Genomic DNA, 25785 nt, shown 5'->3' with positions numbered 1-25785 from the left:
GGTGCAAGTTGAAAAGTTTCAACTTCAATATACAATATTCATTATGAAAAATTAGTTAATGCAAGTTGATAAAGTAATACTCCAGTTAATTCCAACCATCTCACCTATATAAACCGACAATGGCATTACAGAATCCACAACATATCCCTCCTTCTTCCTCTGCAATATCCATATACAAATCAAGCTTAGCCTATTGAGGTTCTAAATCCGGTCCAACCTACTTATAATTATAACAAAATGGCCAACACTACTGAAACTTCCTCATTGACCCCATTATCTGCAGTTGCACCTTCTCGCTTTCTTCCACTGCTTAAAAATTCTAGCAGGGTGCAAATCCAATCTTTGGAAACAATACACGAGGAAGAATCCGAAGGGGATAATATGATTGCTGATGAGATGTGTTCTCAGGTGCCTTCTTCACCGGCATCATCACTCTTGTCGGCGGCCTGCTTCTTGCAAGTGACGAAGTCATCGTACACTCGCCATACAATTGCATGCCAGTCCTGTGCTTAGAAAATAACTTAAATATATAATGACCCGTTAGCTGATTAATATTTCCTTTGAAGTGTTTTGTTTGGTAATTTTGTTTCTAGATGGACTTAAGTCAAAGTGAATGCTTCCATTTATCCTTTCATTTCCTGGCTACAAGTCATTTTCATTGTAAACTGTTTATGTTATCATGTATGCTCCTAGTTAAGCCTAATTAAATGAAAAATTAAGTAGTTTGAATTTTTAATCATTTCTGTGCCCCTTTCCTAGCCTATTTTCTCAACGACTTTTGCCCATTGCCTTAATTCATTTTTTACTAATCTAGTAATTGATCGAGCCAACTCAACAAAAACTGTAAGAAAAATGATCCACACTCATATTCTTGCCCTAACAATTTCCATGCTCTTTCCCCATCCGTCTGCATCTTATCAGACATTTTGGGCATTTTCTGGTTCTTTCCAATTATTTTTTTTCTCGGCGTGGCATTTGCCTTTTTGATCTTGATAAAACAAAGGAATGATGACCTAAGACGGCTGGAATAGTGAACACTGCATTGTATGCATAGTAGAAAGGTTTCCTAGTGTACCTCAAACCCTGCCTTAATTAATATGTCCGCCGCCGGATCAGTAACAGATCAACTTGTGCTGACCGATGATCATTATATCTTAAGAATATGTTCGTGAAGTAATTTGATAATAATGCTAAAGGGACCATATAATAGTTAACGATCCGTGATGTTTCAACACCAATTGATCGTAATAAGACATTATTAGTTGCATAATGTGGTTCACTAATGTGGTTTAGAAATGCAGTGCATCTATCTAGCTATTTGGATAGCTTTTCTTCATAAATATAGTAGGCATGCACATATACAATATATTTATAAGTAACAATAACTACAAGATGTTGTTATTGGCACTCCACAACACTCATTGTGCACTCCTCAAACTGTATTTTTATTTTTAATTATAGAAAATTTGAAGTGAACAATGAGGCTTTCGAAAGTGAATATCTTATTGTATATATTGGACAACATGTTTTGTAATACATAACATCCTATATTGCATCACCAATAACTAAGGGTGTAAATGAGCTCAAGTTTCAAGCTCGATAAAAGCTTGCAAATGTATGCTCAAGCTCGGTTCGAGTGATTGTTTCAACCTCAAGTTAGGCTTGACACAACTCATTTTAAAACGAACACGAGCTTTTAGATGGCTTGGCTCAAATCGTTTTACAAAAGAGAGATTGAACTTATATTTAACTCAACTCAATGAAAATTAAAAACGAATAAAAGGAAATAAAGATAAACATAACTTATTATAAGATATTCACTTCCAAACCTTATGCAAAACATATTTTTCTTTAAAATTACAGCACACTTTTGGAAACCTTCTCTAAAAAACGATTGATGGGTAGGTAATCAAAATAAATTAAGTAAAATTCATTAGCAAAAGCTTTAATTAACGATGAGCTAAGCTCAAACCAAATTAAACCTCAGTTGTATCATAAAAAGATATGATCGGATTGTTCTCATGTTTTATGAGCCGAACATACATAAACTCAATCTCCGCTCATTTTTATAATGACTGTGAATAATTTGTTCAAGCTCAAATAATTTGACTTGTGAATCGAGATTAAACAAGCCGTGAACCAAACGTGAACCGTTCGAACTAATTTACAGTTGTATCAATAACACATAGCCACTGAGTCCATCCATGAATGCCACAACTTGCATCATTTGCTTTGTTCGACTGGAGCCATCTCAATGTAAACTGAGGCCTAAGATGAAAATGAAATAATGGATTCCTAATTTAGTACATTAATATGATTATTTTCACAACAAAATGAATTTGAGGTTCACCCGATTAGATTTATGAGAATTAAACTTTTTTTACCTTCTTTCTAATCAAGAATACGAAGAATGATGAAAATTTAAACATATAATAAGGATATAATATGAAGCCTAATTTAAAGTTAGCCCAAGGCGAATGCCCTTGTTCGCCTTACCTCCCGCCGCCTCTGCGTAAGACGATCGACTGAGGTAGGTGTGCCGTGTGAAGCAGGGCACCACTAAATGCGAAAAGCTAAAATAAAGTTGTAGTTGGTACTGCATGTCAGTCGGTGAAAAAGCCTGTGTGATCTAGACCGTCAACAATCTGTCAACACCCCCACCCCCACCACCCCACACCCCCGCACCCCCAAAATTGTCAAATGATTCCAATGACTTATTTGGATAAAACCAAAAAGACTATGAAGACTGATTTGAGCATGTACGTGTATGTACGTAGCTCCAGGATTTCCATTCAATTCATAAAGTACTCATGCTCATCTCTTTACCAACCGATCGACGCGGTTTCTAAACTTGTCAGCAAAGTGTTCATCTGATTTTTAATCCCCCAAACCCTAATTCCATGCAATATATGATCATTAAATGTTCCAAATTTTACAGAGGAAGATGCACGTGCATGTTACAGAATTACAGTCAATATGTAATGATTTTGACTAATCGGAGAAGAAAAATGAACATGTAGTATGTGATGAATTTTACTCTTTACCTGTCATAACGTAAGTAGAAGTTAAAAAACTTGTTATCTCCAATAAAGTCGGAATAGTTGCTTGACAATTAATAAAATTTATTAGCGTTTCAGAATATATAAAAATAAAGTTGTATTGAATAATTACCTCTGAGATCAGCTCATATAAGGCGGTGATAGGTCCTCACCAGCACGAGTCACGACCTTTAACTACAAATCTCATACCAAAGCATATGTATAATGGTATTGAAGCAGGTATGTACAATGGTATTGAAGCAGGTTGTGTGCTAGCTACTTGTTTGCAGACAAGAAGAGCAACTTGCTTTCTATATTCCACAAAACAAAATAAAAGGAAAAGGTGCAAGTTGAAAAGTTTCAACTTCAATATACAATATTCAGTATCTAAAATTAGTTAATGCAAGTTGATAAAAGTAATACTCCAGTTAATTCCAACCACCTCACCTATATAAACCGACCATGGCATTACAGAATCCACAACAAATCCCTCCTTCTTCCTCTGCAATATCCATATACAAATCAAGCTTAGCCTATTGAGATTCTAAATCCGGTCCAACCTACTTATAATTATAACAAAATGGCCAACACTACTGAAACTTCTCATTGACCCCATTATCTGCAGTTGCACCTTCTCGCTTTCTTCCACTGCTTAAAAATTCTAGCAGGGTGCAAATCCAAATATCTTTGGAAACAATATACGAGGAAGAATCCGAAGGGGATAATATGATTGCTGATGAGATGTGTTCTCAGGTGCCTTCTTCACCGGCATCATCACTCTTGTCGGCGGCCTGCTTCTTGCAAGTGACGAAGTCATCGTACACTCGCCATACAATTGCATGCCAGTCCTGTGCTTAGAAAAGAAGTTAAATATATAATGTCCCATTAGCTAATTAATTTTTCTTTTGAAGTGTTTTGTTTGGTTATTTTGTTTCTAGATGGAAGCTTAAGCCAAAGTGAATGCTTCCATTTATCCTTTCACTTCCTGGCTACAAGGTTTTTTCATTGTAAACTGTTTATGTTATCATGTATGCTCCTAGTTAAGCCTAATTAAATAAAAAATTAAGTAGTTTTAATTTTTAATCATTTCTGTACCCCTTTCCCAGCCTATTTTCTCTACGACTTTTTCCCATTGCCTTGTTTCATTTTTTTTTACTAATCTAGTATTTGATCGAGCAAACTCAACAAAAAGTGTACGAAAAATGACTGTGATGACTGAGGAGCATATCAATGATTCTATCACATAATTCGCGAATTAACCTAGTTATTGTGTGGTCGAGAAAAACCTTCATGTATATATATCATATCTGATACACACAATAATACTAATCTAAGACGATGCATGCACTACACCGTTCACATGTCTTGGCATAACCCATACACGCAGTTTTAAGGTTACGCAGTTTTACCAATTTGGTAATTACACGCTTATCTGTTGTGACTGTAAGATGTAACGTGCTTTTGCCATTCTGGATTCCACACACGGGTAAACTGTAAAATCGAAATCTATCATTTCCTTCATTGTCTCCGTTCGTTTTGCTCATCACATGACGTGACGCCTTGTCAACCGCTGATTGCTGCAGCAGGGCCAGCCCACCACCCTCCTATTTTTACACCCTTCTTCCTTCTTCCTTCTGTATATAATACCATGCTTCACCAACTCTTCTCTCCAACACAATAACATTCATGAGCATACAATTTCTACAAGAGAACATATATAATATTACCTTCCACCTTAAGAATTATACATTTAGTGAGATATGGGTTTGATGGCAAAGGATATGAGGTACATGCACAACTGGGGTGAAGTTGCACCAGCTCTTGTCATCCCCCACGAGAAGCCTTCGAATAACGTTTCGAAATTGGAGCCCATTGCCGAAGAAGGATCGGAGTACCAGAGCTTTGAGATTCTGCCCAAACGAGTGATGTTTTTCTTTCCGGTGTTTCTTTCTTTAGCGACATACCTCATATTGTACAGACAGATCGCTTAATTTGTAAAGGGAGTTCTCTCGTGTAATATGGTCAGCAGGCAAAATTGTATGTTGAATAGATCCATTCGCAGATTAGAGTTTGAGGTGCATTCGCCTCTGAAAAAATGATGATGCATTTCGCACATTATAAACAGTTCTTTCATTGCTGAATTCTCTCTCTTTTACTAAAGTTGAATGGTTTGACACGATTAACTAAATATGTCATCGATCTTTCGGAAGAAAAAAATAACATGACGAGAACAGAATATAAGTCAACCCTTAACTTTCGTGAGCGTCATGTGGAGAAAAATTTAACCAAATTTTGACTACCGATCGTGTTAAAATGCTCTAAGCTGAGCTCTTATTGGGCAAGAGGGGATTTAGCAAGTTATGATTATAAAATTGCTCCATTTAGCTTATGGCACTCCAATTAATTAATCATCTTTAATTTTTCTATAGAAAATGAGAGTCTATAAAATAGTTGTGAAGACTTAAAAGCCAAATCTCTAGGCCCATGACCAATTTTTTTAGGCCTAATCGGATAAATGGTCATTGTGGTAATGAGGTAATTGGAAGATAGCCTCTGTGGTAAAAAAAACTAAGATTTAAATCCTCGAGATGTAATCCGTTAACAAATTTAGTCCAAAACTAATTTTTCTGTTAAATGTCCGTTAAATGCAAGGATAAATATGCATTTTAACTTGTTATTATTCCTTGTCTCTACTGTTGATCTCTCACCAAGAAAATAATGAAGATGGTGAAGATGTTTAGAATTTGTCTTTATATAGCACAAACATCATAGCATCCTGTAAATTTTGAGAAGTGTGTCACAACAAATCAGAAAAGGAATGAAAACCTTGTTAACCAAATCAATCGACAATAACCAAGGTATAAGTCTCACCAATCGTAGCAAACCAAAAACCAAACCAATCCGACATAGCGAAATCCAGTCAATAAACAGAAAATTACTCCGAAACCCATCAGCCAATATACAGCATGTAGAAGCAAAGCAGCTCATGCACCCTCCCTCTCTTGTCGGTGTTCCATCTAGGGATGGCCTTCCTTGGCCCTCTTTTGTATAATTCCCAAGTTGGGGTGGGAATAACCCCTCCATCTCGGCCGTAGGTAGATTTTTTTTGTAGCCTTTTTGGCTTGATAGTTATTCATCATACTTACGGAAACATGTATGTTCCTGTTTTATGTAAGAGTCGTGCTTATTTTCTCCTTTCCTAAGGAGTCTTTTTGTATTTTTCTATTTTTTTTACCACGACGGTTTAAATCCTAATTTTTTTTACCATAATGGCTATTTTCCAATAACCTTATCACCACGTGGACCATCTATACGATTAGGTTTTTTTTTTAATCCCATAGTACAAAAGAAATTGTCCTTATCTTGACCGATTTAGATGACTGGATCTGACGAATACGCTGTCTAGAGACGCTTTCAACCATTTTAAAAGTATTTCTAAACGATTTACTTACATTTTTACTAAAGATTGATTCCAAAAATATTTACATTAAAAACGTTTTCAATCATTTTAAAAATATTTCCACACAATTGTTCTTTTATGCAATAAAACAAACACATTTTAATGAGCAACAAACTTCTTGCATGGAAAGAAAACATATCTAACAACAAAAAACCGCCACGTAGGATAGGCAAATTGTTAAAGAAAGAATATTTACAAAATCGTTGTAGGCTTCTAGATCTCCTTCCATCGAATTTTCCTCTATACCTAACACTTGTATAATTCCAGAAGGCTGAGGTATCATCACACGCAGTTTTCAACAAGTATTTTAGGACGTTGTTACACCAGATATGACGCCTATTTTAGAAAGTTCCTAGACTTCTTCAAACTTAATGACTTACGTGTCACCCTGTGATTGATCCACCATGGTCATTACCCAGCTCCCACCTCCTGTAATTTCGTATTAATTTTCAGTATATATACAACGCTTCACAATTCATTTCCTATAAACCCAATATCTCCACCTCCCTCAGTAATCTCACAAGGTTATTCATAATTTGTATTTTTAAGGTGCTTAATTCAGAGATAATGATGGTGAAGGAGGTGAGCTACATGTACAACTGGGGTGAAGTTGCACCGATCCTTTTCATATCTCCCCATAAATCTTCGAAATGTCCAGAGCTGGAGACGATTGTTGAAGAAGCAGGACCGGCTGAATCTCAGATTAACATTGAAATTCCGCCATTTTCGAAGAGGGCAATGTTTCTAATTCCGGTGCTCGCTTCTTGTGTTTCTTATTTTTTGATGTACAGATATGATGTTTGATTATTGATTGGTGTACATGGAATAGATTTGAGAGATCGAGGGTAGATTCGTCTGCGAAAATATTTAGGGTTAATTGGTAAGGGATCCAGATTATGTATTGTAGCAGATTGATTAGTTTCATAACAATGTACATGCTCATGGCATTCACATTGGAAATTTGAAGGCAGATTCTTCTGGCATATTTCTATCGAAATGTTTTAAATGTTCGGGAGTTCTTCGTCGATCATGAAATATAAATTGGAAAAACAACTTGTTCGGAGAAATGAAATGACACAGAAAATTGAAACATGGGCAGTCAGACTGCAAAACTTTGTAGATGTTTTCGGTGCACCAGGGCCGAACGTGTTCACGACCTGCAATTTTAATGCTGCAAACTTCATGCAACCCATGCAAAATGCAATTTCGTAAGTGATATATTATTTCATTTCATTTATTATGAAAATGACTAATGAATATATAGTAGCGAGGATCGAAGTGACCTGCATGTCATAAGATTCAACGTATGATGAAATTAAAAATATATCTACCATTTTCTAGGGATCGGAATTTCTTTCATGAGTACTTTTATCCTCACCTCGGACCAAAAAATTCTTCATTTCCTCCTATAATCTATTAAGTTATCCAATCCATTTATGATCAGAATATTTGAAGGCTAATTGAGAGAGAGAGAGAGAGAGAGAGAGAGAGGAAATATGGTACCTTGTGGGAAGCCAATTTCTTTTATTAATTAATGGCACTAATACAAAAAAAATTGGCAAAAAACCGATCCATGCCTCACATTGCAACATATTGTTTGTTTGAAGTGAATGGAATATTTCTTCCTAACACATGACATGCATGAATTTGCTCTAGAGATCTCATATCTTCTACTTTCCACATATATGCTTTCATGCACCATATATATGCGTGTGTGTGTGTGTGTGTGTATATGTCAAGCCACAAATTCCTGGAACAACAAGATATACATAAACCCAGAGAGGAGCACAGGAATACCATTGAAGAACATCCCCTTCTGCCCAATTTCGAAGCTCCCTTCTGACCCCTCTTCGATTATGGGCTCTAGTTTTGTAAAGCTGGAAGATTTTCTGCGGTGGGATACCGAAATGGCTGCCGGTGCAACCTCTCCCCAGTTCTGCATGCTTTTGAACCCCTTCCTCATTTTCTCTCTCAAAAGCAGTCTTTATATAAAGATTGCTTTTGAAGATCAATTGCTAGTTCCTTCTTCTTCTTCGTCTTCTTTTTGGGCGAAGCGTTTAATCAGTTTCGGAGGAGGATTAAAGAAAGGTTTTGAAGGAACTAGCAAACCAATGGTGTGGGGAAATGATCTTCAATATTTTGTGTTTCTCAATTGGGAATCAATGGGATAGGGTGACATGGATTATATAGGGCTCAAATGATTAGGGTTCCAAAAATAGGGAAAGGATGGAAAGGTTTTGGAAATGTAAACCAACCAATATAATGCAAGCAAATCCATGTTTGAACATGTCTAAAACTAAATTTGCATGATAGTTTTTAGCGAATGGTCTACTGCATTTCACCCAAAATAAATTTTCACCATATAGTACAAGGATACAGAGAAAAATGACATTGCATGTACAACACGTAACTAGCTCGCACGCTGTTTTTCTTACATTTCACAGAAGAAGAGGAAAAAAAAATCCCCTTTCTATTTTTCCCAGTACACTAATCGCTCAAGATTTCGATAATTCGTGTGTGTGTGTGTGTTGAGGTTACATTACTTCCACTTGATTCAAACTATTCAAAAAGTATCATCACCTCTTCTGCTGGAAATGGTTTTCTTGTTCCAAGAGAGATAAGTTCTTTCCATAGTAGAGGGCATGCAAAGATAAACAAACCAAACAACGAAACAGATTTGAAAATTAGCAATTTAGCATATCGGGGAAAAAATGATCTTTACGTATAATGTATATGAGCTTAAATTTTTGAATATAATTGTTCAATGACTAATAATAAACATAATAAGTCAACAAAAGATTAAGTAATGCACAAGTACGTGCAGTATAACTGTATAAAGGCATAAAAAAGATATTAATACGGAGAAAGAATAAAGGGACGAGAAACAAATATGAATGAAGAACTAACCGAATGAGTATGACAACCGGTGGCAGTGTAAAGTTGAGAAGGCAACCCAATTACGGAGATTAAAGAGTTCTACAGAACAAAGCAGTTATCAGCGAAATCCAAGAATGAAGTTCACTAATATTTGGAGTTAATCCGGCAAAAATATAAACTGACAGAGAACTCTTAGTAAAAAGACGAGCAGTATTCTTCCCATGATATAGTAATTTCATTAGCTCCACTAGTCAAACATATGGCATCTCTACACGTTAGATGTAGCAACAATAATATGCACAAGATGGAGAAGTCGTGCACGATATATATCATATCTACCTTGGATATTTCACATGCAGCAACAAGAAGACAACAGAAATGAAGATGGAAGTTGAACCAACAAAAGTGTAGGCAAGTCCAAGGAAGTCGTTCTTTCCTCCTAACCAACTTGATGTTGAAAGGATAAGCTTCTTTTTTCCACCAAAACTGTAAGTATTGTAGTTGTTCGTTAGATTCACTACTAGAACATCATCTGCATCCAAATCCTCTTCAATTCTACCATACAGCTTCCGGAAACTGGGAAGCGCAGCTGTCCGCATCCATACAATAAGGTCTTCTTGATCGCTTAGCTAATTCAACACAGCAACATTTACCAACAGTATATGAGAAATTCAGAGATATTGTAAGAACTCAGTTTTACTCAAAGAAATTACAAAAGTGGAGAGAATATATAACGGGTATCCTTTTTACAAGCCATGTCTACGTACTATAACATGGCGGCATCATATTCAAGGGCATAGGAGCATGGAGAGCAATATTAATAGATTGTTGTGCAGTTGTAATACTTACAGGAATTTTTGGATCTAGCTTTGCACCACCAATCAAGGTCCCGTTCTGGAAATTAAAGGGATATACATGCTTCCCAAATTTGTGATCACGGTCGCTCTTCCAAGCTATGTCTTTCCTGTTGACTTTTAATTCTGATCTTCCGCGAATAAAAGTATATGTATCATTAAACAAACTCCATGCTATCAAGCCACAAGGAACAATGGGAAGATCCTTGTTGGACTCCTCAGGTTGACAGGAGCTTGTGTCATTGTGCCCCAATCCATGTAAAAGCTGCTGATCACTTCTACTTTTGACATACCTGAAAAAATGAGAATCAGATGAGTAACTGTAAAACAATACGGCTGATATCAAAACCAGTAACATAAAAGTTAACTTGCCATAAAAATTAACATAAAAGGGAACAGTACTCAGTAAAAATATGATTTAACAGACTTTTCATGATAAAAGAAAAGTAGATAGAAAAATAAAAGAGGGAGAATCTTCAGGCATAAACCGTTATTTCCAAAATCAGACAACAAAGAAACTTGACTTTCTCCAAGTTTTCCTGCGAAAAATTCATCACAACCAAACAGCCGGATATTGAATAATAAATTATCCGAATAATTTTCCCTCGATTAGTAAATTATTCATTTTTTGAATTACCTATAACACTAAGCCCCCAAATAGATCAGTAAATTTTGAAAATTCTATAATGTCTATTACAATAGTTTTTAGGAGTGTATCCAAAATTAATTTTCCCCACTGTGATGCATCTTCAGAAAAGATTTCTCGTGACAGAAAAAACAGAGGCAAAGAGACCCACGGAACAAAGATATGACTAAAGTCCGAAGCCCAGATCCGCTACATATTATCCCACCGTACTTGTTTGAGAATTCAAAGCACTAATAGCTTATCATGAAGAATAGACAGTTGTTGGAGATATAGAAACCAAATACATTTCAGAATGCTGGAATAAATAAACATCCAAAGGAAATTAAAAAGGTAGGAACAAAGGTAAATCAAAATAAGTGACGGATTCATTGCTATGCCGGAATAAACGAAAGAAGTCTCACCGTCGGTGGTTTTGATAGTAGTTATCAAGCTGGTAGTAGATATAAATTGGAGCTTTCATGTCCTTGTAAACCTTCAAAGAGAGATACATATGTAAATTTAGAATCAAAAGTAACATGAAAAACAACGTGGTTGAATAAAGCAAGCGAAAAAATTCAACCCAATACATCATACATGATAAGATTCAGACAAAAAGTAACAAAACAAAGTTGTGAATACCTCAAACCACTCCACATAAATTTTTTGGTTTATTGGAAACCACACAAACTACTGGAGCAAAGCATCTAAATTAAGGAAAATATTTGGAAAGGAATGGATCTGAGCCTAACCATAGTTATAGAAGAATTCCAAGTCAACAAAACTGAACAAGAAGACTTGAGTTTTCATAGCACAATACTTTCCACTCCGATCAATAATTTTCAGTCATAGATCACCAAATTTCTTGGATTCAAAGTTTAAAGACTTAACGGAAAAGTCATTTTACGATTAAATCACTGTCTGTTAAAGCAACTTGAATAATGAATCAGCATACAAGAAATGTATCAGTTCTTACATCATGGGATATTGGATAATAAGCATTGGAAATAAAAGTTGGCAGTCACTGGGTAGTAAGCAATAGAATTTGCAATTCTCCACTTACCAGCTTCTCCTTTACAGTTCTACTACTCTACATATTGTGATGCTACGGTCTTGCCTCTAACACAACCCTAACCGCTCAAGCTATATATAATTAAATGATTAATGATGATACCCGTTATCTATATAACTGACAATATGCAGTTTTCATATTCTGTGACACCCTTAAAGAAACAGACAATAAATCCAATCAACAAGTTGCAAGGAATGTAATAGCTAACGGTCTATTCAAAATCAAAAAATGAATTACCTTCAAGTACCGAGAACAGTTTTTAGGAATTAAGTTATCTTTGATATATGCCACCTTGTTACTCTTGAATGCCTCTGGTACACAATCCGCATCATATTGGTCCACAATTTCCACAACCTATGCATCAGATATCAAACAAATAACCATCCACAAATTTATGCTCCAATCCAAAGATGGGTGCAACTGAAAACAAGAACGAAAGAGCAACAGAGGTGAGATTTTACGTTCTGGGAGACGTTAAGAGTAATAAGCCCCGCGGGTATGAAAATGGCCCCGATCAATAAAAATGTGGTAATCACCTGCAGAAAAGATAGTTAATGCCACAGAGTCTACATATCTAGTGAAGTGCTTACTACATAAGAGTTGCTTATGATAATCAATAACTCACCCATGCTGGTGTGAGGACGGGTTTACAAGCCGGTAGACTCTGCTGTTGAAATTGATAAAAAGCTACAAAACAAACATAACTATTATTTTTTAACAAAAATAGACGAAGTACAAGACCACCTCTTTTTTCAAATCAGATTCTTGCTAAAAACACATTAATACATGGTAGACTGTATGCCGCCACGCTATTATCATTGCACAATTGTTCCAGTCCGTCATTTTCCAAAGCCATGACAACAATTTGATATTAATTATATTCTAATTTCTCCTTACTACTTTAGTGATCATGCTTCAAAACTCTGAAGTTTGAAACGTAATTTGATATACAACTCGGCTACTCAGGTGACCAAAAATTAGATTATTTACTATAAAAACATCTAAAAGCAAAGTTATGCAGCTTTTTCGCATGGAACTTGATGGAATATTCTTAGATTGAAATCCTCAATAACTCTAATTTCTACAACAATGTGTGACAAAGAATCGCATAGAAAGAACCTGAATGAAGTTTCAGAGCACATTCTAAGGCGACCGAGTCACGATCAGAAACGGGAAAGTTCCGAAAAACATACCTTTCTGTCGCCTGGTTTGCCGTGGAATTGATTGAGCACCCCTAGAAACTGTTGAGGCACTTCCATCCACTTCCATCAAGTTCAATCTTCAACAATACAACCCCAACAATGCACTATCTTTAACCAGCCCTATGTTCAAACTTCAGAATCAGTCTCAGTTCCCCAGTTTGTATGTGTATCCCAAATTAAGCAAACTGAGTTGCCCACCACACTAACCAAAGCAAAATGGTTAGCTAACTAATCGAAAACTCGAAATAGCGGAATCAAGCTCAATTGGTTTAAGGGTTCTAGTTTTCCCTGTTTCCTACAAAACCCAGAAAATAAAATATAAAAAAAAATGCATCAATTTATGTTCTTTCTTTTTCCTACATTTCTCAGCAACCAAACACCCAATGGGTTCAATCAAAAAACAAAATTTAATCAAATCAAAATGTATATGAAACTGAAAGAGAAGTGAGATCTGGAAATACCTGTGAAGATTGAGTGAAGATATGGCGATTGGATTGGGGGTTTAGTGGGAATTGAAAGAAGGAGGAGGGAAGAAGGAAGAGATAACTTGGCGCTGAGACAAAGCTCAAACCTTTCAAATCTTCCGATCTAATCTGTCTTTGTTGTTGTCAAATTACATAAATTCTTGGCTTTCGAGGACAGCAACTTCCCAAATATCGGAAACTTCTGTTTACCACTCCTCCTCCTCCTCTGTTTCAAGTTTCAACGCTCAAATAGTTGAATGGTGTATTTTTCTCTCTTCAAAAAAAAAAAAAAAAAAAAAAAACACTATTGTGCAGGCAGACTTGAGGCAGTCACATTGGTTAAAATAGTTGTATTCGTCGGGTGGTTTGGTATTGATGTGTTTTGAAAAAAAATTGTTTCTACTGTGCTGTGAGGATAAGCTCATTTTTACTACTTCACGTTTTCAACTTTTTTTCATTGAAAACTGTGAAAATAAGCTATTTTTAAATGTTTACCAAATACATTTTTGAGCTCAACTTGTTTTTTATACCTACTTTTATAAAAATACTTCAGTACCAAACATGTACCGTGTGTATTCGAGTTTAAATTTTTTTTCTCGCATGTGTAAGTGTGACTGTTTCATAACTAATTATGATCGACCAATTGCGCATCTTAGCTTAATTTTTTTATTAGAAGTTCAGTTGGTTGGCTAAACTAGACTGTACATCTATTTCCACGAGTGTATCACAAAATGCCCACTAAGATTATCTTTTGATAGTATTTTTATTTAGTTATTAGTGGAATGTCTCTGGTTCGAAAGGATCACAACTGACATGAATTGCGATTTCAATACTTAATTATGACAAACTTATTATGTGATTATTATATATCTTTACTAAATAATAAAACATTCATTAACAACCAAAATTTTATGAAATTATCAGTTTAATTTTCTAATTAAAACACAACATGAATAAGAAATATAGGGCAGAAATGTAATTTCACACAATCAAATTTTGCTGTTTTTTTTTCGAAGCCTCACCTACCTATAATCCTAACATATCTCTGATTAAAAAAATTTAAAAAAATTAAAAAAAAAAAACTTCTCACTCCCTTCCTCTCTCCTTCTATTTCAAAAACAAAAATAAAAAAATTTCTTACGCACTTTATCTATACCCATATGCTAGTGTGTGTGTGCGCGCGCGTGTATATAAACCCTTAAATAAGTTCTTTAAATCAGTGTTTTTTATTTTTATTTTTTGATATAAAAGAGCTAAGAAATATAAGGAGTCACCCCTATACAACCAAACCCTAGGGCCTAGACAATCCAAAAAAGGAGGCAGATTTTCTGCCCTCCCACTTCCCGTGTCCTCCTATTTGTGAGATTACGGTTAAGCCACATCAATATTTTATATTACTATTTCTTTTTGCCTTATTATCTCTATAAAAAAACAATATAAAATATTAACGTGGTTTAACCGTGACCACACAAAACAGAAAGGCACAAGAGAACACGTGGGAGGGCAAAGAATCTGCCTCCTCCAACAAAAGAGTCCTGATCGCGACAGAAGAAAAAGATTGTCAAGGTTGCCATACTGGAAGCCAATACTCGTAACCTCAGCGGCCACAGAAGAAAAAGTTTCACGGCTAAATACTTGAACATTGATACAAACAAGTTCTAAGACAAAATTGATATGTTGGACCAAGCACGGCCACTTCGGGTAACAAATCTCCATTTCCGGTTTCTTAGCAATGGCAAGAACCACACAGGCACACACATAGGAAGCTATTTTGATTTGGTTATAACTTATACACCTTATGTTTCTGCATCATGCTTCTCTTCTTGAACGCTTTTTCCAACCTGTGGCCGTTTGAAAGCTGTACAAGAAGGAGCGAGAGAATAATAAGAGAACGGGCCACTGGAAACAAGAATTACAGAACAATTCTACATCCACAAACATAATCACATATTCACATTGCATCAGAAAATGGGAAATCAAGATAGGTACTACGGTACTACAGTGAGCCACATTTCACACCGCACAAGCAAACCAACTGTACGGAGAAAAGAAAACTCCAGAACAATACTACTAATAGTTCACTTATACGTGAAATCCAACAATTAAGAAAAATTCAAGCTACCCAAGCAGAAATCTTACATTTAAGAGATGATCCAGCCAGACAAGTAAGCCTTGATTTTGTATTAGCCTCGGCCAATGGATTTGGCTTCTCATTAACAGCCATGCGAACATCCCAAACATGTATAACCCCATCTGACGAGGCCGATGCCACAAGATAGGGATCCTCATTGGCTACAGCACCAGCTTTGCTTGTAAGCGTAACAATTCCCTTCACACGGGTAGAATGTGCATCCTCAATGCGATATGCAACCTTCCCACTGTTTGTGTCCCACGCTGTAATACTCCGATCTTCACCACCAGTAAATAAAACTCCATTCTGTCAAAAATCAAAATGTAATATTTGGGCAAGCTTCTTTAAAATGTAGTAACTTCTTTAACAAACTGCTTTAGCATGAAAACAAGCAAGACTGTGAGCTGAATAGTAAAAAACATCTTAACAAAACGAAGAACTGCAAATGTAGCAATACACTTACTCAAATGGAAAATTGCAGACAATGTATGAATGAGTAAGGGCCTATTGGGGAATGCTTTTGGAAGGGCTACAAGCACTTCCAGATAACCAAAAACACTTATTGCATTGTTTTGAAGACATAACTGAAAGTCCTTAAAGAAGCACATGAAAATTGTGCTTCTTTAAGAAGCGCTTTTGCAGAAGTACTTTGATCGTTAACAAAATATGTGTTGTCGTTCTAATAAAAGCACTTCTAGAGTAAGTACTTTGATCCATATTTTGGGATTCTTACACACAGATCACAGATAACATAAAGACTAATCACTCACATTATCAATATGCAGATCATAAATTGCATAAAGGAGACAGATTTAACCCGAAAACCAAATACCAAATGCCAAAGAAACTAACCTCACCGGGCTCAACACAAAGAACCCGCTTCGAATTCTCGAATTCGCAAAGCAACTTAGCATCTTCAGCATCATGAACCATCACCTTCTCCTCCATAGCCATATAGAACTTCTCTCCAGAGCAATCATACCTCACCAAGCGTGCCTCCTTCGCCACTCTGCAATAGAAACTCCTCTTCCCCCTCACCAAATTAATCATCGCCAAGCACTCGTCTTTCCCCACCGTCAACGCCAGCTTCCCGGACGGGTGCAACGACACGTCGTTGATGGCCTTCCGGTGCGGCTTGAGGCTCTTGAGGAGGACGAAAGGGTCGGCCTCATAGATGCAGAGGGACCCGTCGGCGTCGGCGGAGACGAGGTTGAGGGGGAAGGAGAGGTGGGGAGGGGTGAAGAAGGAGAGGGAGGTGACGGTGGCGGAGTGGTCGTGGAGGGAGCCGAGGGATGTGGCGGAGGACATGTCGTAGAGGTGAATGGTGTCATCGGTGCCGCCGGAGGCAGCGGCTGAGCCGGCGGTGGCGACGGTGGTGATTGAGGAGAGGTGGGAGGGGTAGGAGAAGAGAGGGGTTAGGGTTAGTGATTGGGAATCGGGGCTAGGGTTTAGGGGTCTGAGCTTGAAGCCCCATATGAATTTCTCGTAGGAGCCTGCGATTAGGCTCATGGTGGAAATTGGCGACGGCGGTCCTGCTGATTTTGTATGATGTCTGTCTGCGAGGGTTTTAGGTAAAGGAGAAGGGTTTTACATGGAATTATAATATTTTAAATGACCATAAAACCACTTTGAATTATTTTTTTTCTTTTTCATTTTATCGTTTTTTTCTCAAAATTCTTGTTTTTTTTAATTTCTTAGATGATAAGTTTACAACTAAATGCTCGTTTTAAAGTACTTTTAAAATAATTAAAAGCTGTTTAGAAAAAATATTTTTTGATTTCAAACGCACTTAAGGTATTTCCTAGAAGTATCAAGATTTACTTGCATTTTTATTAAAAATTGATTTCAAAAATATTTTTACTAAAAACGTTTTCAATCATGCACAAAACACTTCCAAAAGAGCTATAATTTAGGATTCGTTTGAAGATGCTTTTAAAATAGTTAAAATGTTTTTAGTAAAAATATTTTTAAAATCAATTCGTAGTAAAAATGTAATTGACAATTGAAAAAATACTTGATATGCTTCACGTAGAAATAAAAAAAATAGTGCTTTTTTCATAAAGCGTACTTTTAAACTCTAAATATTTTTCTAAAACTGGTACACTTTTAATCATTTTAAATGTCCTTAGAGCATCTTCAAATTAGATGTCAAATTTTAAACATCAAAATTATAGTTGATAGTTTATGTGATAATTTAACATTTTGTACAATATTTTGCTCCATCCGATATGTTAAATAATAATGTTATTTAATAAACTTTTTATCTTTTTGTAGAGTCCAATGATTAAAGCAACCAATCAAATATTTAAAAAACATAAAAACATTTATTATATATTATATTAATCTATTGAAATATCATTTAATAAATTTGACATCTACTGTCAAATTTAACAGCAAAAGACTTTGTCTTCAAATGACTCAGCCCCACCTAAGAAATTGAATGCTCATTGGAGAGAGTTTGCTGCTATTTTTTTTACTGTTGTATGCATACATGACAATTTTGACATCTCCTTTTGGAGATGCCCTTATTTTACACCCAAATAATTTTTCCAACATGAAAATACACATAATTTCCGACCAAAAATAGAACACAAATAATTTGCCGCAACAGAGAAGGAGAAGAGATGTAGAAGAAAGGTCCGCTGTGGTTGTAGCAGAGTAGAACCTTCGCCGAACAATGTTGTCGGCTTATAGTTATACCTAACCTAGTTGTTTACCTGCGTTGTAATTATATTTAAACATAATCATAAACATCCTGGGTAATTCCGAACTATTCAAATAACCCATTGCTGTCGCTGATTAGCGATCTGCCCGCAGAGGATTCTGGGAATTCCGATTGAAAGAAAAGAACCCCCAATGGGTCAAGAAGAAGAAGAACAGCAGCAGGAAGGAGAAGAAGTTCCTCCACCTTCTTCCGACGCGACCTCTCAGGAACCCTCCACCCAAACCAGCCCTCCTCCTCCCCCTTTCGATCCCAGTCGAAGTAACTCTCTCTCTCTCTCTCTCTATTGGATTGTTTTGAATTTGTGACTAATGTTTTAAGATGCGTTTTTTTATGTTTGAATTTGAATTTTTCCATCTGGGTTTATTGAAAGATGCGGAATTTCATAGTTTGCAGGTTGTATAATGGGATTCAGTTACTTGACTTTTGATTGGGAAACCATGACGTAGTAAATATCTGAAGCTTAAGAGCATGTAAATCTGTCAAATTTTAAATTAACCTCAAGTTTTTGTTCAATTTTCTTGAAACATCGGGTCAGTGATTGCAATTTTTTGTGTAACTACATATGTGTTAAAAACTTAAAAGTAATGTATTTCTCTGTAGGAAGTAGGAAACAAAGATGAACCCATGTTTTCTTTTTCTTTCATATTTCACTTGAATTTGTGGGTGAGAGTTCTGGAGTCTTTTCTCATGCTCTCTGAGATGGTTTAGATATGAAGTACGGAACACGCAATCGATAGTTCAATAGTTAATGCAGTAATTTGTCATATGTCCAATCACATGTTGCAATTTCATTCCCCCAATTCAAGTGGTATCGCTCCCGTGGAAACTTTAGATATGATGTGTGTTTTTCTTGCCATATACTGTTAAAGAATCGGGATTTGTTGTTTGTTCCTTGTGGAAACTGACATGTAGTGAACCTTTTCCAGGGATCTAACCTTTGTCATATTGTTTTTTTTGAAGTGATTGGCATCATTAAAAGAAAGGCCTTGATAAAAGAGTTAGCTGCTGCATACCATGCGGAGTGCCTTGCATACTGTCAAGAAATTTTGGAACTTCAAAAGAAATCAGATGAGGTAATATACGATGCCCTCTTATTTATTTCTAATTTTCGTTTGATTTATTGTTTGATAAACACGTGTTCACACATTATGGAATGTGTTAATTATGGGTACGGTTAACTCCTCGTCAAGTGATCTGTATATTCCAGTTAAACAGTGTTTCTAGGAATGGCAACAAAACTAGGCAGGGCCAGTTTTTCTGTCCCCGCCTTGCTCTACTAATAAAGTCAAATTGGCTGGCAGGGAGATGTACCTTCGCTCCCTGAGTATTCTGATAAAACTGGGGTTGGTTTGCTTTAGCATTCCTGTGATGCCTTCCCATTCTGGTCTCCTGTATTTACATCTCTTGAATACGGAATTAGAGCTTAAGATCTTTCAGTTGAAGTTGTTGGCTAATGTGGTAATGACTCTTGGCTATGCAATGATGCTATAAAGTGAAGTAGATTGGAGTTGGGTAGGTCTCGGGTGAATACTTTTCCCATTCTATGGCTTGACGGTTTTCTCATACGATTGATAAGCAGTTAAGTTTTTATGCCTTGAAAAAATTGCTTACATCTCGTTAACCTTCGTGCTCATCATTTTTAAACAATGTGAGAAGGAATGACCTACATATTCAAGGTCCAGAATCCGAAAGGTTATTGGTTTGAGAATTACAGACTCGATGGTCATATGAAATATTTCAGTTGGAAAATATGTTAAATGCCACCCAATTTAGTTTATTGTCAATTGAAAAGTTTTATTGTTGTATGTCACGAATAAGCAATTTCGCTGATGCATTGCTGGTTTTAAGTTTTATGGAATGATGAATTTGTCTTTTGAATATGGTTGCAGCCATTTATTGACCTGAAACCTCCAGAGGATCTGAAGAAGGAGATAATGCGGCCCCCCAAGCGTCTAAAGAAACCCGCTAGACACTGATATTGTTGTTAGCAGCGTACTCTCTAATATGCACAGAAAATTCCCTTGGAGTGTAGTTTCTATGCAGTTCCTGACTTTCGGTTTGTTTAGGCGCAACACAAGATACAAACATTTATCATCTCTTATGATGTATGTAAATTTCGAATGATGCACGAAAAGTGCCCTGTTATTTTGGTTCATTACGGTTGCAGAAGCAGCAGTTTGTAAAAATTGGTTATCGTAAGGGAGCGTCCCTTGCTTAGTTGTATGTAGGTTTTTCTTCACTTGTGGATCAAATGAATGCTATTTGTCAGAATGTATCTTATTTGAGTACTTCAATAGTATAATGATGATGCAGATGAAACAAAAGGAAACAAGGGGCATGTTTGGGACCGATTCGGTAGGAAGCACTCATCCACTTGGAAGAGCTTTTGGTTGTCAGAAAGCACTTTTAGCCTTTCCAGAACAAGTTCCAAACATGCCCTCACTAGAACGGTACATATAACAATGGCATTAACCTCACAAGAAAGAACATTCATTCCGCAATGACCGAAGTCCTTGGCTGCCAAGTTTTACGAGAGACCTTCAGCAAACCCCATGATGACATGAAGAAAATGCTATGGTAATCGAATTTCAACAGCTCAAATTTCAGTAAAGTACAAAATTTACGGGTCGCATTGTTTTGAGTTTATACACGTCTGTATCCCTTAATAGAAGGGGACACATCTGTATCTAATATAGTACTTTTACATTTCTCTGCAGTTTCTTAAACTATTTTGAAGATTTCGTTCTGTTTTACGGTCTCACCAGTTAGTTCTCCTTACCTGCGAAAACATAGGTAATCTGCTTAGCAACGGCAAGAATCGAAGAGCTAGAACAGGAAGAGAGATTAGCTATAACCTCAAGTTGCCTACCTAGGTTTTAACGATGCCCACATCCTTTGCAATGGGCAACTTGGGGCTGGTGTATTAAACATTGACGCCCACATCCTTTGCAAGGGGCAATTTGGGGCAGTGGGTGAAGAAATCTGCCCTTCTGCAAGCATTTCGGTTGATGATGCCATTTCATTAACAAACTTGACAGATTCTGAGAGCCGATTGAGTAGGTTCATCAGGGCAATCACTTCATTTCTTTGCAAGTGCAGCTGAAGAACAATACAATACAGTTCAGTCGATACAGAAAGTATATCAGACTATCAGTACTCAACAACAACACCCACAAATGATGTAATCACAAATGACGAGTGACATGTATGTGCTGCATCAACTGGCAAAAGGAATTAAGCAAAACTGTACCGTCATTTTAAATTGACGCGAACACTCTTGCCGGATGTACGTCCATTCCCACAAAAATCACTACTGATGGGAAGTTTGTACATGCCATGTCATTTTTAACAAAGTAGGATATGGTGTTGACATGGCTTACTGAGAGTTGCACAATTAGGGTTGATTAGATAAACTATATGGGAAAAATCCAATGCAGTATAGTTTCAGAGCTAGAACCTTAACCTTCTACCATATTCGATAACTATTAATTATTTAAAATCTTGCCAACTAACTTAGCTGTGATTATCTTCTGTGCATGCCTCTAAATCAAAGGCAAAACACTCAAGGCACAAAAGGGTTCCATCAGCAAACTTTTGAGACCCCGACTAAATACCATAGCAGGAAACATGTTTCTTCAAGCAAGTGCCATATAAAGTTAGCTTTTAAAGAGATACTTACAATCTGAACAGTATTTTGTTGACCGTCAACAGAGAAGAGAATTTTAAGTGCAGTGCCTAGACCAAGGACCTGAAGCTTCCCCCAAAGTCGACATTTTTCACATCCAACACAATCCATCAATGCACTACAATACAATGCAAACATTTAAATTAGTCACATAAATGATATGTTTCTGAACAACCAACCCCTAAAAAAAGAAAAGAGGAAAACTTTAGATGCTACATTGTGGATGCCAGTTAAAAATTTGTGCCATCCTCAGTATGATTAAGCACATATATGACACCAAGTCCAACAAAAAAAAAACATAGAATACCTAATGTTTCTGAACTCTTTTTGTATTTTCTGCTTTAGTTCAGGTCCACGTTGGCCTTTCCACAGCTTAGCTTCATCAAATGGGACAGGGCATGCAGCTTGTAGATTGGGATTATAGAGTAGCTGTCTCACCAAGGATTGCGTCTTCAGATCCTCAGTAGGATTTCCAGTGTCATATTCTGCATGTTCCAAGTAATCTGCAGCCTGAATGCATTTGAACAAGATTGATATTATTATCTCAAAGACAAACAATACTTTCAAAGATGAACAAGAAACTATTGTCAGTAGACTCAGTATGCTTCAGTATCCCTGACAATAAGAATAACATAATACTTTCAAAAGGATTCTAGCTTATACCCACCTTTGTCACTGCTCGGAGAATGAAGAGATACGTGAAGTACAAGTTTCTGACACGGTCGGGGTATCTTAATACCCGATCATACAACAATGAGAGATTTTGACCCCACTGAAACACAATTTAGAAAGAAGAAAATGAAGTAAGATCTTTAAGTAGAGCCACAAAATGATAAGTATAGTGAAAGGCAAAAGTTGCCTTTATGACGCATCTACTAATGAAACAGCCAAGATTGCCATCTTTTTATATTAAAGTATGGTTAGCACTAAATTTCGAACAGCGGGGCTGGGGGCTGGATACAGTTTGAAATGTTTCAGGAACCATGGAAACTGTTTGTTGCCTCATCAAATGTAAGTTTTAAAGAAAATTATGAATCAGAACTTGTACCGTCTGTGTAGTTTCATCAAGGAGATAATCAGAAGCTATGTGGACTGAAATGGAGGAATGAAGGCCAGATATCAACTTGTACAGAATTCTTTCTTCAGTGCATAACTCTTCAGATGGATCTGGAGATGAAGTTGGAAATTAAAACAAAATTCTTATTCTTAAATAATAATGACGAGTAAATAACTCACGTCCTCTCTTAAATACAATGAAACAAGCAGGTGTAACTGTCCCAAACATTAAGGGTAAGTGCATAAACTGAAATATCCGCAAGGGAACTTCTAACTTGTAATTTTGAAAATAACCATACAAGTCAGCTGAAAAACACATGCAAAACACTTTGAATAGGAATATTGAAACCCAAAACTAGGCTAATGATTCTGCCCCAAAAGTCCTAAGGTCCAGTTCAAAACACAATTCAGGTTAACAGAAGGTAAAATCTGTTAATGAATACGCACCAAAATAGAATGTACAAGTGGAAATGGGCACAATGATATCGAAAGATCCCGGCTAACCCAAGTTATGGGATTATAGTGCCCACAATAATCTAACAAAAGGCTCATTAAGAACTCTAGTTAAACTTGTAAAAGTAGAGCATCTTTTAAGAAGCATTTTATCAATAAACTTACGTGTCTGGAAACTAAAGAGAAGAACGTTTTAGGTACATTCATTAGGGTAAAAAAAGAGAAAAAGAGATCTTACATTTAGGACAGTTCTCTGCGTAGACAGCATCCCATATCCTTCTAGCAGATGGACCAGTGTAGCCGGTATATCGTTCAGGATTCAGTTGAAGATTCACATATGTCATCTCAGCTGCAAATGTAAATATGTAATCAATCATTACAAACTCAATAAAATATTAAAATTTAAGCAGAAGATACAATTGGCAGGAATCGCATTCAACTGCAAACATAAGCTAACATATATGAAACAGCTAAGTTGAGAAACAAAGAAAAGCACGGATACAAACCATTGTCTGTCTCATCGTCATTTGTCCAGGGATTATCTATTTCTGTCCATCCTCTGAAAGCTTTATTATCTAGTGTACGGTCAACAGCTGCTTCAGGCTTTCCCTCTTGGCAAATAAGATCATCCACAGGAAGGCCATGATAGGGCTTCTTGAACAACTCGGGGAACTCACTATCTGGGCATTCACATACACTGCAGTCCCGCAGACGGCACATACCATCATCAGGCCAGAAAGGGCAGTCACACCATAACTTAGCCTAGTACACATTATCAACCATGCTCCACAAAATTCAGATACACAAATGGTAAACAGAAGCAAAGTTCAATACAGATTGAAATATAATGCATCAGATTGATTAGCATATGTCCCTAACAAATTAATAATCTTCAAAATCAGTATATTTCTTAACAAACATGCAAATCTAGCCAATTTATAGAAATCATCTAACCTTGAAATATCGAAAGAACGGAGTTTTGACGAGCTCTTGGAGTGATGGATGCAGAACTTCCTTGTTAAGATGGTCTACGGTTTCGTAATCACAACAACAATCCTCCACTATCCCACTATACTTGTGCGTTTCCTACACAGATCATGAGAGGGGTAAAAACCAAGCAGAAGAACAATCAAAATCCCAACTTGTAACAACCAAGAAAATAAAAATTTACACTTTTACCAACATTAAGTCCAATTTCACATAATTCAAACAACAAATCATTCACCATTCATCTGAATATTAAACCAAAATCAACAATGTGCCATCTTACAAACAATGACCTGAAATTTAAAGCTCAAAACTTTCACAACCAAAAACAAACAGGCCATCAAGTTTTCATTTTTCTCATGAAATTTTCCCTCTACTTTCTCGGCAACCAAACAGAACATGCAAGAATCCATACCTGAGAACAATTACAAGCCTTGTTAGAGCGCCCGAAGAACGATATCTTCGGAGCACTTCTGGAAGTCAATGCGACGGCAACGAAGACCGCGATCAACGCACCGACGACCCAGAGCCATCGCCTCGGTTTTCCCTTTGCCCCGACCATTAATGCAACAAATTGTGTACGAAGACCTACAAATCTATATAAAACCCTGTTTGGTTCCCGAGAAAATGAGGAGGAAAATTCTGGGTTTTCGGTTCTGTGATCTCTGTTTAGCTGGGAAGGAAATGTATTTATAAGGAGGTGGAAAAAAGCGGGTTTAGTTTTAATTGGGAAGAATTAAAGAGGGTAAGTTTTGTCTGATGGTTTTTGCGGTGATTAATTTGATTTGATTAGGCGCCGTAACGATGGGCGAGAAGGAAAGTGCCGAGAAAATCAACGGCCGACCGTGGGCAGTTGGGAAAAGTCCGACAAATCAACGGCCGACCAAATCAGCGCCAGCGGGAATGGGGAATGAGGTGAGAATTTTGGGCTGGGCCGAGTCAGGTAATATTGGGCTAGATTAGTGTGTTTCAATCTATATATGGCTGAGCTGGTTTTAAAGCCCAAATTTGAATGTTCAATGGGCTCTTTCTTCTTTTGATTTTCTTCGTTGATTTAGGGGAGAGGAGTATCACTAACTTATTTGCAATGTTTCAAGTTGAAACGAATCATCTATTTTGGTTTTATGTATATAGACGAATTATAATTTTAGTTGAACAT

At 36.6% G+C, this 25785-nt stretch overlaps 4 protein-coding genes across 8 annotated transcripts; 1 reads left to right on the top strand and 3 right to left on the bottom strand.

The window, feature by feature from the left end:
• Positions 1 to 8811: 8811 nt before the first annotated feature.
• Positions 8812 to 13906, bottom strand: LOC137725579 (LEM3 (ligand-effect modulator 3) family protein / CDC50 family protein). 4 transcript variants are annotated; one of them, XR_015962324.1, is made up of 10 exons: positions 13587 to 13906; positions 13117 to 13420; positions 12549 to 12610; positions 12385 to 12459; positions 12161 to 12277; positions 11277 to 11347; positions 10225 to 10522; positions 9715 to 10004; positions 9406 to 9474; positions 8812 to 9122 (listed from the first exon to the last, which is right to left on the bottom strand). XR_015962324.1 is itself a non-coding variant. In XM_088693890.1 (8 exons), the coding sequence occupies exons 2-8, from the start codon at positions 13190 to 13192 to the stop codon at positions 9711 to 9713; spliced, it is 993 nt and encodes a 330-aa protein (XP_088550016.1). In that variant the 5' UTR covers positions 13193 to 13420; positions 13587 to 13836. The 4 variants fall into 4 exon arrangements, 1 of the variants encoding a protein (XP_088550016.1); XR_015962326.1 differs by having other exon boundaries at positions 13117 to 13327; positions 13587 to 13902; XR_015962325.1 differs by having other exon boundaries at positions 9061 to 9140; positions 13587 to 13840.
• Positions 13907 to 15198: 1292 nt separating this feature from the next.
• On the bottom strand, positions 15199 to 17301 carry LOC137726296 (uncharacterized). Its single transcript, XM_068465207.2, has 3 exons — positions 16573 to 17301; positions 15729 to 16026; positions 15199 to 15447 (listed from the first exon to the last, which is right to left on the bottom strand). Exons 1-3 carry the CDS (start codon positions 17227 to 17229, stop codon positions 15386 to 15388), a joined length of 1017 nt encoding a protein of 338 aa, XP_068321308.2. The 5' UTR covers positions 17230 to 17301; the 3' UTR covers positions 15199 to 15385.
• A 1004-nt stretch (positions 17302 to 18305) lies between these two features.
• On the top strand, positions 18306 to 20733 carry LOC137726093 (uncharacterized). Its single transcript, XM_068464963.2, has 3 exons — positions 18306 to 18703; positions 19406 to 19518; positions 20335 to 20733. Exons 1-3 carry the CDS (start codon positions 18577 to 18579, stop codon positions 20419 to 20421), a joined length of 327 nt encoding a protein of 108 aa, XP_068321064.2. The 5' UTR covers positions 18306 to 18576; the 3' UTR covers positions 20422 to 20733.
• A 180-nt stretch (positions 20734 to 20913) lies between these two features.
• LOC137726092 (endoplasmic reticulum oxidoreductin-2) lies at positions 20914 to 25557 on the bottom strand. Of its 2 annotated transcripts, XM_068464962.2 has the most exons (10): positions 25042 to 25557; positions 24594 to 24725; positions 24146 to 24401; positions 23878 to 23988; positions 23179 to 23297; positions 22798 to 22902; positions 22438 to 22640; positions 22125 to 22248; positions 21315 to 21544; positions 20914 to 21224 (listed from the first exon to the last, which is right to left on the bottom strand). In XM_068464962.2, exons 1-10 carry the CDS (start codon positions 25186 to 25188, stop codon positions 21221 to 21223), a joined length of 1431 nt encoding a protein of 476 aa, XP_068321063.2. In that variant the 5' UTR covers positions 25189 to 25557; the 3' UTR covers positions 20914 to 21220. The 2 variants fall into 2 exon arrangements, with proteins under 2 accessions (XP_068321063.2, XP_088550015.1); XM_088693889.1 differs by lacking the exon at positions 20914 to 21224 and having other exon boundaries at positions 21311 to 21544.
• Positions 25558 to 25785: the final 228 nt, after the last annotated feature.

The sequence above is a fragment of the Pyrus communis genome, chromosome 5 (genome assembly GCF_041283825.1).
Source record: "Pyrus communis isolate YQ-2024b chromosome 5, ASM4128382v1, whole genome shotgun sequence".
Lineage (NCBI taxonomy): Eukaryota > Viridiplantae > Streptophyta > Magnoliopsida > Rosales > Rosaceae > Pyrus > Pyrus communis.
Note: the sequence above shows the minus strand (reverse complement) of the source record. Positions and strands in the feature narration are given on the sequence as shown.

Coding starts and splice junctions, on each gene's coding strand:
- LOC137726093 (XM_068464963.2), top strand. CDS start 18,577: ATGGGTCAAGAAGAAGAAGAACAGCAGCAGGAAGGAGAAGAAGTTCCT. Junction 18,704..19,405: donor CCCTTTCGATCCCAGTCGAA/GTAACTCTCTCT, acceptor TTTTTTTTGAAG/TGATTGGCATCATTAAAAGA. Junction 19,519..20,334: donor TTCAAAAGAAATCAGATGAG/GTAATATACGAT, acceptor ATATGGTTGCAG/CCATTTATTGACCTGAAACC.
- LOC137726296 (XM_068465207.2), bottom strand. CDS start 17,229: ATGAGCCTAATCGCAGGCTCCTACGAGAAATTCATATGGGGCTTCAAG. Junction 16,027..16,572: donor TTTGTGTTGAGCCCGGTGAG/GTTAGTTTCTTT, acceptor GATTTTTGACAG/AATGGAGTTTTATTTACTGG. Junction 15,448..15,728: donor GGCTGGATCATCTCTTAAAT/GTAAGATTTCTG, acceptor CTTCTTGTACAG/CTTTCAAACGGCCACAGGTT.
- LOC137725579 (XM_088693890.1), bottom strand. CDS start 13,192: ATGGAAGTGGATGGAAGTGCCTCAACAGTTTCTAGGGGTGCTCAATCA. Junction 12,611..13,116: donor GCAAACCAGGCGACAGAAAG/GTATGTTTTTCG, acceptor TTTGTTTTGTAG/CTTTTTATCAATTTCAACAG. Junction 10,005..10,224: donor AGCTAGATCCAAAAATTCCT/GTAAGTATTACA, acceptor GTGTTGAATTAG/CTAAGCGATCAAGAAGACCT.
- LOC137726092 (XM_068464962.2), bottom strand. CDS start 25,188: ATGGTCGGGGCAAAGGGAAAACCGAGGCGATGGCTCTGGGTCGTCGGT. Junction 23,989..24,145: donor TGACGATGAGACAGACAATG/GTTTGTATCCGT, acceptor TTACATTTGCAG/CTGAGATGACATATGTGAAT. Junction 21,545..22,124: donor AACAAAATACTGTTCAGATT/GTAAGTATCTCT, acceptor ATTGTTCTTCAG/CTGCACTTGCAAAGAAATGA.